The following is an 11471-nucleotide window of genomic DNA, read 5'->3' on the forward strand; positions in this document are numbered from 1 at the left end:
CCCTGCCTGGGAGGCCATAGGGTGGGCGGTGCGCAGGGTGCGGAGAACCTCCAGGGACTGGGTCAACACACAGAAGATGGACAGGGAAGATCCACACGGTTGGTCTGGGGTTCGCTCCTAAGTATGAGGAACTGTGCTGCGCGGACACTGCCCAGAGTCCGCAGGCTCAGGCGCCTGAGTTGGCGGCCAGCCGGGTGCTCCCGCGGAGCCTCGGGGTCCTGTTCCACAGGGTGCTCTAGGCTCGCCTGGCACTGGCGGATTCGTCGGTCGAATATTTGAGCCTCTTCCCCTTCCATTCTAGGCGGCCGCGGGTCCCGCGGAGCGAGACCACCTGTGAGGGCTGCTGAGATTGGCGGAGGCGGTCATGTGGGCGGTCACGTGCTGCCGCGAGCTCCGTCCAAAAGAAAATGGGGTTTGGTGTAAATCTGGGGGTGTAATGTTATCATATATCACGCTACCTCGTAAAACCGACACTGAAAGCTGCCGGACAACAAATCACAGGTCAAAATTATGAGTTCTTCGTATTATGTGAACGCGCTTTTTAGCAAATATACGGCGGGGGCTTCTCTGTTCCAAAATGCCGAACCTACTTCTTGCTCCTTTGCGCCCAACTCTCAGAGAAGCGGCTACGGGGCGGGCGCCGGCGCCTTCGCCTCCACGGTACCGGGCTTATACAATGTCAACAGCCCCCTCTATCAGAGCCCCTTCGCATCGGGCTACGGCCTGGGCGCCGACGCCTACGGCAACCTGCCCTGCGCCTCCTACGACCAAAACATCCCCGGGCTCTGCAGTGACCTCGCCAAAGGCGCCTGCGACAAGGCAGACGAGGGCGCGCTGCACGGCCCAGCCGAGGCCAATTTCCGCATCTACCCCTGGATGAGATCTTCAGGTAGGCGCAGCCACCAGGCGGGGCGGGCGGAAAAGTAGCCGGGAGCTCGGCGCTCGGTAGCGCGGGGCCAGAGAGAGCGGAGCCAGGAGGCTGTGTGCCGGCGGCCCGTGACTCCCGGCGGCGCTGCCTTTCTGGTTTTAATTAGAGCTGAGGCGCCATTGCGTGGAGAGCCCGTAGTATTGTATGTAAATGAGGCTCATAAAACTTTTTATGGCCCAATTAATGGATTCAATCCTCATAAATTTATTTAACTCCCTTTGCCTTGAAATTTTAACATTAAGTTTGTTCGCTATTTTCCCCCCTCTCTCTCTCTTTCTCTCTCTCTCTCCTCTCTCTTCCTCCCTCCCTTTCTTCTTTTTCTCTCCCTCCTATTCCTTTCTGCCTGGCTTTTCTTTCTCAGAGGCCGAAAGAGCTAAGTCCTCTGGGGGCCTCTCACCCACCCCTGTGCCAGGGGCCATTTCAAGACGTGGGCCAGGAGGGAACTGGGACACAGGGTCAGAGTGCCCTAGGAAGGTCTGGAGACAGGGGTGAGGGTTGCTCAGGAGGGTCGCCCACTTGCATAGCAAGGCTGGGGAGCGGAGGGGCTTGCCTTTGAATGGCAAAAGTGCAGCGGCTCCTACTTGCCCACACTCTATATTTACAATTTCCCTTTGTCAGGGGGAACCAGGACATTGTGGAAGCGTAGCCGCCTGGAAAGGTCGGTTGTAAAGTTGGGATTCTGTGCCTTTGCTCCTTACAGAACTGCCTACACGTCTGGCACCATAGTTGGTGCCTTCTGCTAACATTCCCTCTCCTCCCCTTGTTCCGTTCTCGGTTGCGGGGCAGAGCTGGTTTTACGGTCTGGGCAAGGAAGAAGGTGCAGGCTCTGGGATAGTAGCCTGGCTAAAGCACTGTTCTGTCCATGTTCCTGTCTGCTTGTCTGTCCATGTGTCTGCATTTCTACTCTTAGGACCTGACAGGAAGCGAGGTCGCCAAACCTATACGCGCTACCAGACGCTGGAGCTGGAGAAGGAGTTCCACTTCAATCGCTACCTGACGAGGCGGCGCCGCATCGAGATCGCCCACGCGCTCTGCCTCACTGAGCGCCAGATCAAGATCTGGTTCCAGAACCGCCGCATGAAGTGGAAGAAAGAACATAAGGACGAGGGTCCATCCGCCACTGCAGTCCCTGAGGGTGCAGTGCCCTCCGCTGCTGCTGCAGCCGCCGCTGCCGCGGACAAGGCCGATGAGGAGGAGGAAGATGAAGAGGAGGACGAAGAGGAGGAGGAATGAAGGGCCACACTGGGGCTCTGGCTGCACTGGACAGTCAGAAAAGCGTCTTTGAGAAACTCACTGGTTTTATTTACAAAAATGGGGAAAATAAGAAGAAAATGTAAAAAATAATAATAAAAATAAAAACACCCTGACTCCAACCCGCACCCCACCCACCCCATCACCCACCCTAGTTCCCAACTTTTCTGGACTGAGTGGCCTCCGAGACTAGGTCGCCTTGGGATCTCCTCTGCCTATGAGTATCCCAGTAGATACCCCAAACCCTAGGCCAGCGCTTGGCTCTGGCATGGCCAAAATACTACCTAGCACAGGCCTCCTTGAGAGGCAACCCCCAAACTACCTATGGGCCCAGCCCCAGTGGGCCTCCACTCCCAGGAAGCCCCCTTCAACACTGGCAGACACCCAGCACCACCTCCTATATCCTTAAGAATGGTGATTCTCTCAGTACTACCTACTAGCCCCAAACTACCTATTTTGTGCTGGCTGGCTTGCCTGCTACTTGGTGCCGGCCTCTCCCAGGCCAGGCCCCTGCTTCTCCCAGTGGACTGCCTTTGAGGCCTCACTGAGAAGGCATGGGGTTCCAGGGACCAGGGCATTGGCTTCTATTTAAATTGAAAAATAATATATTTCTTCCAAAGCATACTATGTGCTGCAACCTAGAATCCCTCTTTCTCTGGCTTGGGCACCTCAAGTTCAGGCCCATCACCGCCCCCACTTCTGGAGGGAAGCATTCCTGAGATGGCTGCAGACCTCTGGGTTAGCTTCTGCTTCATAGAATTGCAGAGATGCTCCCAGCCTCCCTGTCCTCTTCCCTAGCCCCTGTGTCCTACTGTTCAGCCATGTCAAATATGTACACCCTGATTTTTCCTACAATAACAAATACTGTATATTTGAGGGGTTTTTTTTTCCTTTTGTCATTTCTGTAGTCTTGGAGCTCATTTACAAAGGAATATCTTGACTTGGAAAGAATGTGTTAATGGGGTGACTTTGTAGCATGGTGTGTTGTCTTGAGCTAACTCTGTAGTGGCTGGGAGGCCCGATGCCCTCCCTGATGCCTTTCATCTCCTGTGTTGTCTTGTGTCCCTCTTAGCTCCAGCCTGGGGTTCAGGGAAAATATGCTTCCCAGCCCAGCTAATTGTGTTTTATGTAACAAAATAAAGATGCTTGGTGACAAAGAAACATGGACTACTTTATCCAAAAGGTTGGGGAGAAGAAGAGGTGGCTATAGCTGAAGGGCAAGCCCTGGGTATGCCTGTTTGCCCAGGATGGCAGTAGGGAAGCAAAAATAGACTATCCTTGTATCCAAATGTTGGGTGTACATGTATTAGTGTATAAGTGTGTCATGTGTCTTTTTATGCTTTATGTGTAGATTTGTGTGATATGCATGTGCCTATTTTTGCATGTTTGTTTTTCTATACATGCTGTGTATATTCTCATATAATTTCATAATTGTGTATATTTCTGCATCCACAATTGTGTGTATATCTGTGCCCATAATTGTGTGATTATTTCTGTGTCTGTAATTGGGTGCATGTGTTTTTGTGTGTCCATAATTGCACATTTTCGGTGTCCATAATTGTATCTCTTTGTAGATTTTTGTCTGGTGTCTGTATATACAGAAGATCCCTTGAAAACGGAATCTATGACAGATTCATTATGTTCTACCAACCTCCCAAAAAACTCCACAAATTCCATAAGAGAATTCGAAATCTACCGTCTCCTCTAAGGATGTGGAGCGGACTCAGAAAGGGACATCATCTACCCTACAACTGATCCCCAGATTCCTCACACCCTCTGACCCAGCCCCAGGATAGGAAATGGGATTCAGGGACTCTGCCGCTGCACCCCCACTCTGTCTTTAGAAGAGGCTGAGGGTGCCCTAAGGTTCAACACGCTAGCGGAGGGGTTCGGAGAGAAGCAGGAACCGCAAAATTGGCTACGCAGCCTCGGCAGGGGCATCTCGGTGTTGGGGAAGGGGAGAAAAGCATCCTGAACTCTGCCAGCGAAGACCTCCATTCTATCTCCTGCCCGGTGGGGCCAGCTTCTTAGAGCTCTTTTAATAAAACCCGACCCAAAATGGTCTGTAAAACCTGCGGCCCCAGGTAGGGGCCGCCTCGGTGGTAAGATGGCGCCGGTGTAAGAGCTGCCTCCTCTTAGTGATGGGGAAAGGGTCATAAATCCGTTGTTGTTTATGAAAATTTACAACTTTGCAATACAACTTTATGAGTTGTTCGGCCCTTCCATTGGCCGCTGTCGGTCATGTGGATAGGAACCGTGAACATGAACTTTTTTATAATTTCCCTTGCGAGAATAGAGCCGCATTCTTTTGCTCCGCTCCATCCTGCCTGCTTCGGAGCTCGGCCTTCCAGTCCCCGCTGGTCCGCGCTTTGTCCCGCGATGGCGAGCAAAGGGAAGCCCCAGCCAGGCCTGGCCGGCTGCTCGCGCTGGAGGTGGGGCGCGCCCAGGTCCTGGCGCCGCAGCGGCCGCTTTGCAACTCGCAACCTGGCTAATTTCCTGCGTCCTCTGGCACCAGGAAGGAGGACAATTCGTCTCCCGGGCTGCCCAAGCGACAGCTGTCAGAGGGGCAGGAGCTTCTGGCAACCGCCATCTGAAGGTGAGACATGTGGGAAGGAGACAGGAGCAAAGGTGGTGAGGTGCTGCGCAGGGTGAGAGAGGGAGACCAGCACGGCTTTGAAGGGGAGCAATGCAATACCCACCCTTACCCCATACTCCCCTGTTCACACTCGCCTGCATTACCCACTATTGCCCATTGTGACACACACATACACACACACACACACCACCACCACCACCACCACCACCACCACCACCAGCACCACTCCCTCTTTCTCCCTTCCCTGGCTCATCATGTCAGTAAATGCCATCTTCCCATCGTGGCACCTTCCCATCGACCCCATGTTCCTGGCAGCAGTATTTGAGTCTTCTCTCGCCCTTTCTCCACTGACCCCACACTCTGTGTTTCCTGCCAGCCTCTCGGTTTGGATATTTTTGTTGGTTTTTTTCATTCATGGCCCAATTAGTTCGATGGAATTCTCCAACAACAGGAGATAGTTCCCAACCCGGGAAGGTGGGAAGAGGTGAGGACAAAGTGAGTTAACCCAGAGGCATCAAAACAATACTCTCTATTCCATATAAATTGGTTTCAGAGAGAAAGGAACTTACTAGTTCAGCCAGAGTTCTCCGCAGATTGCCTGCATCCTTTCCCCGGTTTTCCGATGAGAGGTGTCTGAAGCTCTGAGAGCGGGAATAGGTGGATGGGTGGAATTCTGTATTGAAGGAGAGGATGGGGTTAATTGTCTAGTTGTTGCTTGGTGGGACATTTCGGCGCAAAAAAAAAAAAAAGAAAAAAAAAAAACATTGTGGTGTTAGTGTGGGTGGCAAGGGCCCGCCGCTAAGGTTGAAGGACGGATGCAAACCGAGTCTTGGCAATAACGGGAACCCCCCAACCCACCTCGGCACAAGGGTCTGGCGTCCACTAGCCCCACCTCCCACAAGCAGGGAGAGTACTGCGGACCTAGTCGGGTGGAGGTACTGAGGGTCTGCCAGCGGTGGCTTTGCCTAGCGCGATGATACGAACTGCGGCTCAGTTGGTGCGCTTCAGCCCAGATTTGCCCCGGGAAGCTCCCGGGACAGCGACAAGAATCAATCCCGAGATTCTAGGCTTTAATTCTTTTTATTTGTTTTTTTTTTTTCTTTGCTGTTGTCGTTTCTCCGTTTTGAGAAGAAACCTTGGTATGCACTGGATAATTTAAAAAGGAGTGTAGATGTTTGGGACGTTCGCCCGCTCGGTGGGTGCGCTTGGGGCAGATAAAGCGGCGAATTTGCATGGTGGGGCGTCCGGCTGCCTGACTGCGGCTGTCGCGGGCAGATTATTTATTGCGACCGAGTCGGGGGCTCGCTGCTGCCACGCTGTGGCCGTCGCCGGGACCGGCGCCAGCCGCAGCCCGCCTCTTACAGCCTGTCGCGACTGCTCTACCGGCCCCTCAGAGATTCCCCAGAAGGCAGTGGAGAGGGGGAAGAAGGGGGTCTGGGGGCTGTCTCCCAGGGTCTATTTGGCTGGGAAATCTTCCTGCCTCCGCCACCCCTGACAGCCGGACGCCGGAAAAGACTCAGGTCCTCCCTTCACCCTCACCCCAGCACCATGGAGACTGGTCGCACAGGCCGCCTGGCATATCATGGCTGCTTCTGTCCAAACTGCGCGTCCCAAGGCGCCCTGAGGGCGCACGCCGATTGGGGGAACACGCTGGCTTTGGGATTCTGACATTGGGAAGACCACTTGTAGTCCTGAGGCCTGCTGGCCTGGCTGGCCCTGAGGAGAATTGGCTATGGCAAGGAAGGCGGGCTGTGTCTCCAGGAGAGGGCCTGTGAGGGACAGAGGCCGCACCTGTGTGTTTGGGGTTCTGATCCTGGCTAGTGATTTGGCTGAACGGAGGAGGGCCTTCGAGGTCCCCACATTCATACCAGCAGGCCAACCTCCAGGTTGGCGGAAATGGAGGAAGTGGACGGGTAGCCCAGGGCAAGGGTGGACTGTGTGACCCTATTCGCCATCCTGCCCCCGTTGGAGGAAACTGAAAGGTAAGTCTGCTTTCTGTGTAGCAATGAGAGAGAAGAGAAATTCCTGGGACGGACATTCTCACCTTCCCAGGAGAGGCTTTATGGAGGGTCTACGGAGACTGTGAGGTTCCTATTCTTGCTTGAATGGGTCTGTCCAGTGTGCTTGCCTGCCTCCCCCCGCCCCATATATATATTCACACGTGTGTGTCTGGTCAGAGAAATAAATTCGTTGACTGCCAACATAATATGCACCAGCCTTGGGTAACATGTAGATTTTAATTTAATATATTGTCCCTTCTTAGTGCTTACAGAAGCTAGAAATATAACGTTTTCTGACTCTTAGCTGAGAAATCAAATTCTCTTGTAGGCTGTGACAATTATTAGATCAAGAATCTGGGTCAAAGCATAACAATAATAGTAGTAAAAAACTACAAGCTCCAACATTGTGTGGGACATGGAGAAACAAAAGAGAATTGTAAATGTAAATATTTATCAATATTTGTAAAACGATTTTTTTCATTTTAAATAATAGCTTGCTTGAAATCACTGCCATCTAATGATTTTAAGAAACAATTACAGAAATACAATATTCTTCAAACTTGACTTTTTGAGAAAATAATTTCCTTTTTACGTTTTGATTCCTGAGTTTTCATTTTCACCTATTAGATCATTCCCCTGAAGAAATGTGTAGGAAATGACAAATTTTGTCTAAGAATGAGCCTTCTTTCTATGTAAAGGAAAAACTTTCCCCAGTGAGTTTGATCAAGACACTGGCACAAGGCTTCCTGGCAACCTTGGGCTTTGTGTAAGCTGACCTTAGGCCAGTCCTTTTCTGATTTTTTTTCTCCCTTTGGGCAAAGGGAAGTCAAGGAAAAAATCGAAAAGTAAGGAAGGGATTAAGAAAGTCGTTCACAGATTCCTATGGGAGCATTGCCACTTGCCACTCCCCCCCCCTCAGTCCTGAACCCCATTAGCCTGTGTTGGCCAGAGTTTTATAGATCTGACAAACAGCCTTCTGAAATCAAACCAAATCACGTCAATACTCTTTCTTCAACCTCCACAGAATTGAGGATTTTTAAAGCTAATTCAAGGGATTTTACAAGCCTAACAAACACAGTCTTAAAAATGCCATTGGACCGATATCACATTTTGCAAAATGAGATTGATCCCTGTGCTGTGAAAGGCAACTATCTTGAATGTACACCTCTCAAGCAAAAGAGAGTAGCCCAGAACTGGTTTTTCATGTCCTATCTGGGGACTGCCAGACTTGGGACAGTGGTAAAAGCAATTCAGGATTTCTGGAGCCGTTGAGACAACTATTCTGGGTTTTGGAGCTACTGCTTGTGGCAGCTCCCTGAGTAGTCTCAGGAAGGACATGAAAGAGGGTACAACCCACACAGTGTGAGCTACTGGGGCTCCTGAAACCAAGCCCATTAATTATCCCCTGTCCTTAGGCCACACCGGGCTGTTCTCTCTGCCCTGCTTGGCCAAGGGCCCTGCATCCCCTGTGCCTCTGGAATGAAGAGGGAGCAGGTCTGCATCTGGATTTGTATCTGTCTCAGCTCTGAGCCGTACAAAGGTGGAGAGTCCCCCATGCTGGGTGAGGGGAGCAGGTCCCACCTCTGGATTCAGATCTCAGTCTCACAGCTGTTCCTCTATGGTCTTTTCTTGTTGAGACAGTGGCTTCTGGTCTCTCCATTGCCGGGGTTCAAAGACAGGATGGGAATGCGCAGTTGCTGGTGGTGCTTGCTTTGAGACCAAGAAGGCAAGGGCCATTGCAGAAGAGCCCATCAGTGCTCAAGACGTGTTGTATGTGGGAGGAAGAGGCAGCAGGAAGAGCTTAAATTTGGCCTTGTGCTGGGTAGTTGTGAAGTGAGCTTTCAGCCTTTGGCTGCAAGGCCCAGACCTCTGGTAAGAGTGAGAAGGAGAGAATAAGGGGCTGTATCGATTTCTGAGGTACAGGAGTGAAGAGCAGACAGTGAAGGCCTGGCTTCTAAGAGTCCCTTGTCTAGCTCAAGAACTCACATCCACAGTAGGGGAGCGCAGTGGGAGGGGCAACTCTGGGCCGTGCCTGGAGTGCAGGCCAGCAGGGAGCAAAGCCGTCCGTGTGGGTTGTCAGGTTTCCTGTTTGGAGGAAAACCCCAGCAAAATCCAACCAGGCAAAATGAGGAGGAGGAAAGAGCGAGCCTGGCTGGGCCTTCCCGCGGCCTGGACGCTAGTTCCCCCTACCCGGGTCTGATCTGTACATCCCTGCCCGGGCCGTGCCCGCCGCTGACGTTCGGGAAAAGGAGCTGGGCCGGCTGGCTGTGCGCGCCCATTAATCTGCCGGGCGGGCGGGCTGGGGGCTGTTTGTAACTTTGCTGCCTCGGTCGCCGCGGTCCCCGGGGAGCGGGCTCCGGCGCTCGCTCCCATTGGCCGCCGCCGCGTCAGCTGGTGCGATTTGCTGCTGTCGCTTTTGGCGTTCGGCCATCCAGAAACAAACCAGTTCGATGACTACTAATAGTTATAGCCAGATGTACTAATACACAACAAATCACAGTCCTGCAGAGGGGCGCGCAAATGAGTTCCTATTTTGTGAATCCCACTTTCCCCGGGAGCTTGCCCAGCGGCCAGGACTCCTTCTTGGGCCAGCTGCCCCTCTACCCAGCCGGCTATGACGCGCTGAGGCCCTTCCCGGCCTCGTATGGGGCGTCGAGTCTCCCGGACAAGACATACACCTCACCTTGTTTCTACCAACAGTCCAACTCGGTCCTGGCCTGCAACCGGGCATCCTACGAGTACGGGGCCTCGTGTTTCTATTCTGATAAAGACCTCAGTGGCGCCTCGCCCTCGGGCAGTGGCAAGCAGAGGGGCCCCGGGGACTACCTGCACTTTTCTCCCGAGCAGCAGTACAAACCCGACAGCAGCAGCGTGCAGGGCAAAGCCCTCCATGACGAAGGCACCGACCGGAAGTACACGAGTCCTGTTTACCCTTGGATGCAGCGGATGAACTCCTGCGCTGGTAAGGCTTTTCCCTGCACCCCCCCCCCCAAGACAGTGGAGGGAGAGGGGAAAGGAGACAGGGAAAGGAAGAAGAAAGGAGAAAGTGCCAGAGAAAGTAGGAAGAGGAATTAGAGAGAGTGGAGGAAAGAACGAACAAAGTTTCTTTGGCTTTTTAAAAATCGATTTTTAAAAAGAAGAAAACCATTCCCAATGGAGCCATCAGGCTGATGCAAAGGAAAGCAAAGGCAGGGTCCTTGTAAGGTGATACTTTAGGGGAGGGTGGGGGGAATCACTACCAGGCTGTGTGAAAACCTTGACAGGGGCAAACTTGAGGGAAGGTGGCAACCAGAAAAGGAAGCTGGTTGGGAGAGCCTGCCCCTGCTACACCTTGGTAGCATCCTAGTCGGGTTCCCAAGAAGACTGGGTCTCCTTGGGACATCACTGATAACTTCTTTCACCTCTCAATTCCCTCTCCTTTCTGCCCTTCAGAAACCCAGACAGAGAGGGCCCCCCATTTGACCTCTTCCAGTGTCTCCTCAAAGCCTTTAAGGGCCACATTCCCAGCCTCAGGGTCTCTCTCTCCCTAGCTCTCTCTCTCCCCCTCCCTCCCCTCCTCCCCCTTCCACTCAACTGCTCACTCTCAGCCAACTTCTGCCTCCTTCTGAGCCTTACACTGGCTTGGGGGGATCCTCCCACCCTTGGGAACCTTTGGCAGCAGAACAGACAGCCCAACACATCCCTATTGCTAGAAACTCCAGCTCACCTATAGTGCCATCTTTTTGGCCCTGGTTTTCAAAGACTCCACCGGGAGTTTCTCCCCCCTTGGAGGAAGACAGAACCTAATGTGGATTTTAAAACTTAGAGTTTTGCTGTAAAAGTCACTTTTCCCCAAGTGGATCTCTGTATTTTTCAGATGGGTCATATAATTTGGGAGAATTTGCAGAAATTTATCAGGGCTGACCATATTTAACTTTCAAAAAAAAAAATGTGTTGAGTCTTGACATTGGTGGCCTCAGTAGCGTCCTCTCAGAGACCAATGTGTGAATTCAGTGTCTATACTGCTCACAGGGTTCCACTCCCACTCACCCCAAGCACACATACTACTCCTCACATATGTGAAAATGACTCTGGTGTTCCAAATTAAGAATGTTATTCTATTATTTCCCTTGTAATTGTTTTGTTACAAGCCAAAAATTTCAAAAACTGTAACTTCCCACTCCAAGTCGTTTAAGGTGAAAAACACCTCGCTTGCTATGAAATATCTTCTCCATTCAGCCCGCTTTCATCCCCAGATGTAGTGGGAGAGGCTAGAGTGGAGGCGGGGTGGTTTCCAGCCCAGAGGCCCCTGGCGGGAGGCAGGGAACTGACTGGTTTGGCCATCGGGACCTCGCTTACCGGCACCCGGCCATTTCTGCCTGCAGGTGCGGTTTACGGGAGCCACGGGCGCCGAGGCCGCCAGACCTACACGCGCTACCAGACGCTGGAGCTGGAGAAGGAGTTCCACTTCAACCGCTACCTGACGCGGCGCCGCCGCATTGAGATCGCCAACGCGCTCTGCCTCACTGAGCGCCAGATCAAGATCTGGTTCCAGAACCGCCGTATGAAGTGGAAAAAGGAAAATAAACTCATCAATTCCACACAGCCCAGCGGGGAGGACTCTGAGGCAAAGGCGGGCGAGTAGACGCCTGGGCAGAGACCAGGCCAGCGCTAGAACCTCCTTCAGCTTTGCCCCTTTGCCCTTGCCTGCTCCCTA

At 52.5% G+C, this 11471-nt stretch overlaps 3 protein-coding genes across 4 annotated transcripts in view; all 3 read left to right on the top strand.

Moving 5' to 3' along the window:
- On the top strand, window positions 1–2331 carry HOXA7 (homeobox A7). Of its 2 annotated transcripts, XM_081285045.1 has the most exons (3): window positions 1–889; window positions 1290–1402; window positions 1839–2058. In XM_081285045.1, exons 1-3 carry the CDS (start codon window positions 511–513, stop codon window positions 1923–1925), a joined length of 579 nt encoding a protein of 192 aa, XP_081141171.1. In that variant the 5' UTR covers window positions 1–510; the 3' UTR covers window positions 1926–2058. The 2 variants fall into 2 exon arrangements, with proteins under 2 accessions (XP_081141171.1, XP_081141170.1); XM_081285044.1 differs by lacking the exon at window positions 1290–1402 and having other exon boundaries at window positions 31–889; window positions 1839–2331.
- A 3221-nt stretch (window positions 2332–5552) lies between these two features.
- Window positions 5553–11471, top strand: part of HOXA3 (homeobox A3) — a 44341-nt gene continuing 38422 nt past the window's right edge. The window contains exon 1 of the mRNA XM_081282989.1: window positions 5553–6757. The gene's annotated coding sequence lies outside the window, so the exon portion shown is untranslated. The remainder of the gene's footprint in view (window positions 6758–11471) is intronic.
- On the top strand, window positions 8641–11409 carry HOXA6 (homeobox A6). The gene is made up of 2 exons (XM_081282993.1): window positions 8641–9737; window positions 11140–11409. The coding sequence occupies exons 1-2, from the start codon at window positions 9296–9298 to the stop codon at window positions 11397–11399; spliced, it is 702 nt and encodes a 233-aa protein (XP_081139119.1). The 5' UTR covers window positions 8641–9295; the 3' UTR covers window positions 11400–11409.

This window comes from Spermophilus citellus, assembly GCF_964194105.1.
Source record: "Spermophilus citellus genome assembly, chromosome: 3".
NCBI classification, from domain to species: Eukaryota; Metazoa; Chordata; class Mammalia; order Rodentia; family Sciuridae; genus Spermophilus; species Spermophilus citellus.

Coding starts and splice junctions, on each gene's coding strand:
- HOXA6 (XM_081282993.1), top strand. CDS start 9,296: ATGAGTTCCTATTTTGTGAATCCCACTTTCCCCGGGAGCTTGCCCAGC. Junction 9,738..11,139: donor GCGGATGAACTCCTGCGCTG/GTAAGGCTTTTC, acceptor TTCTGCCTGCAG/GTGCGGTTTACGGGAGCCAC.
- HOXA7 (XM_081285044.1), top strand. CDS start 511: ATGAGTTCTTCGTATTATGTGAACGCGCTTTTTAGCAAATATACGGCG. Junction 890..1,838: donor CCCCTGGATGAGATCTTCAG/GTAGGCGCAGCC, acceptor TTCTACTCTTAG/GACCTGACAGGAAGCGAGGT.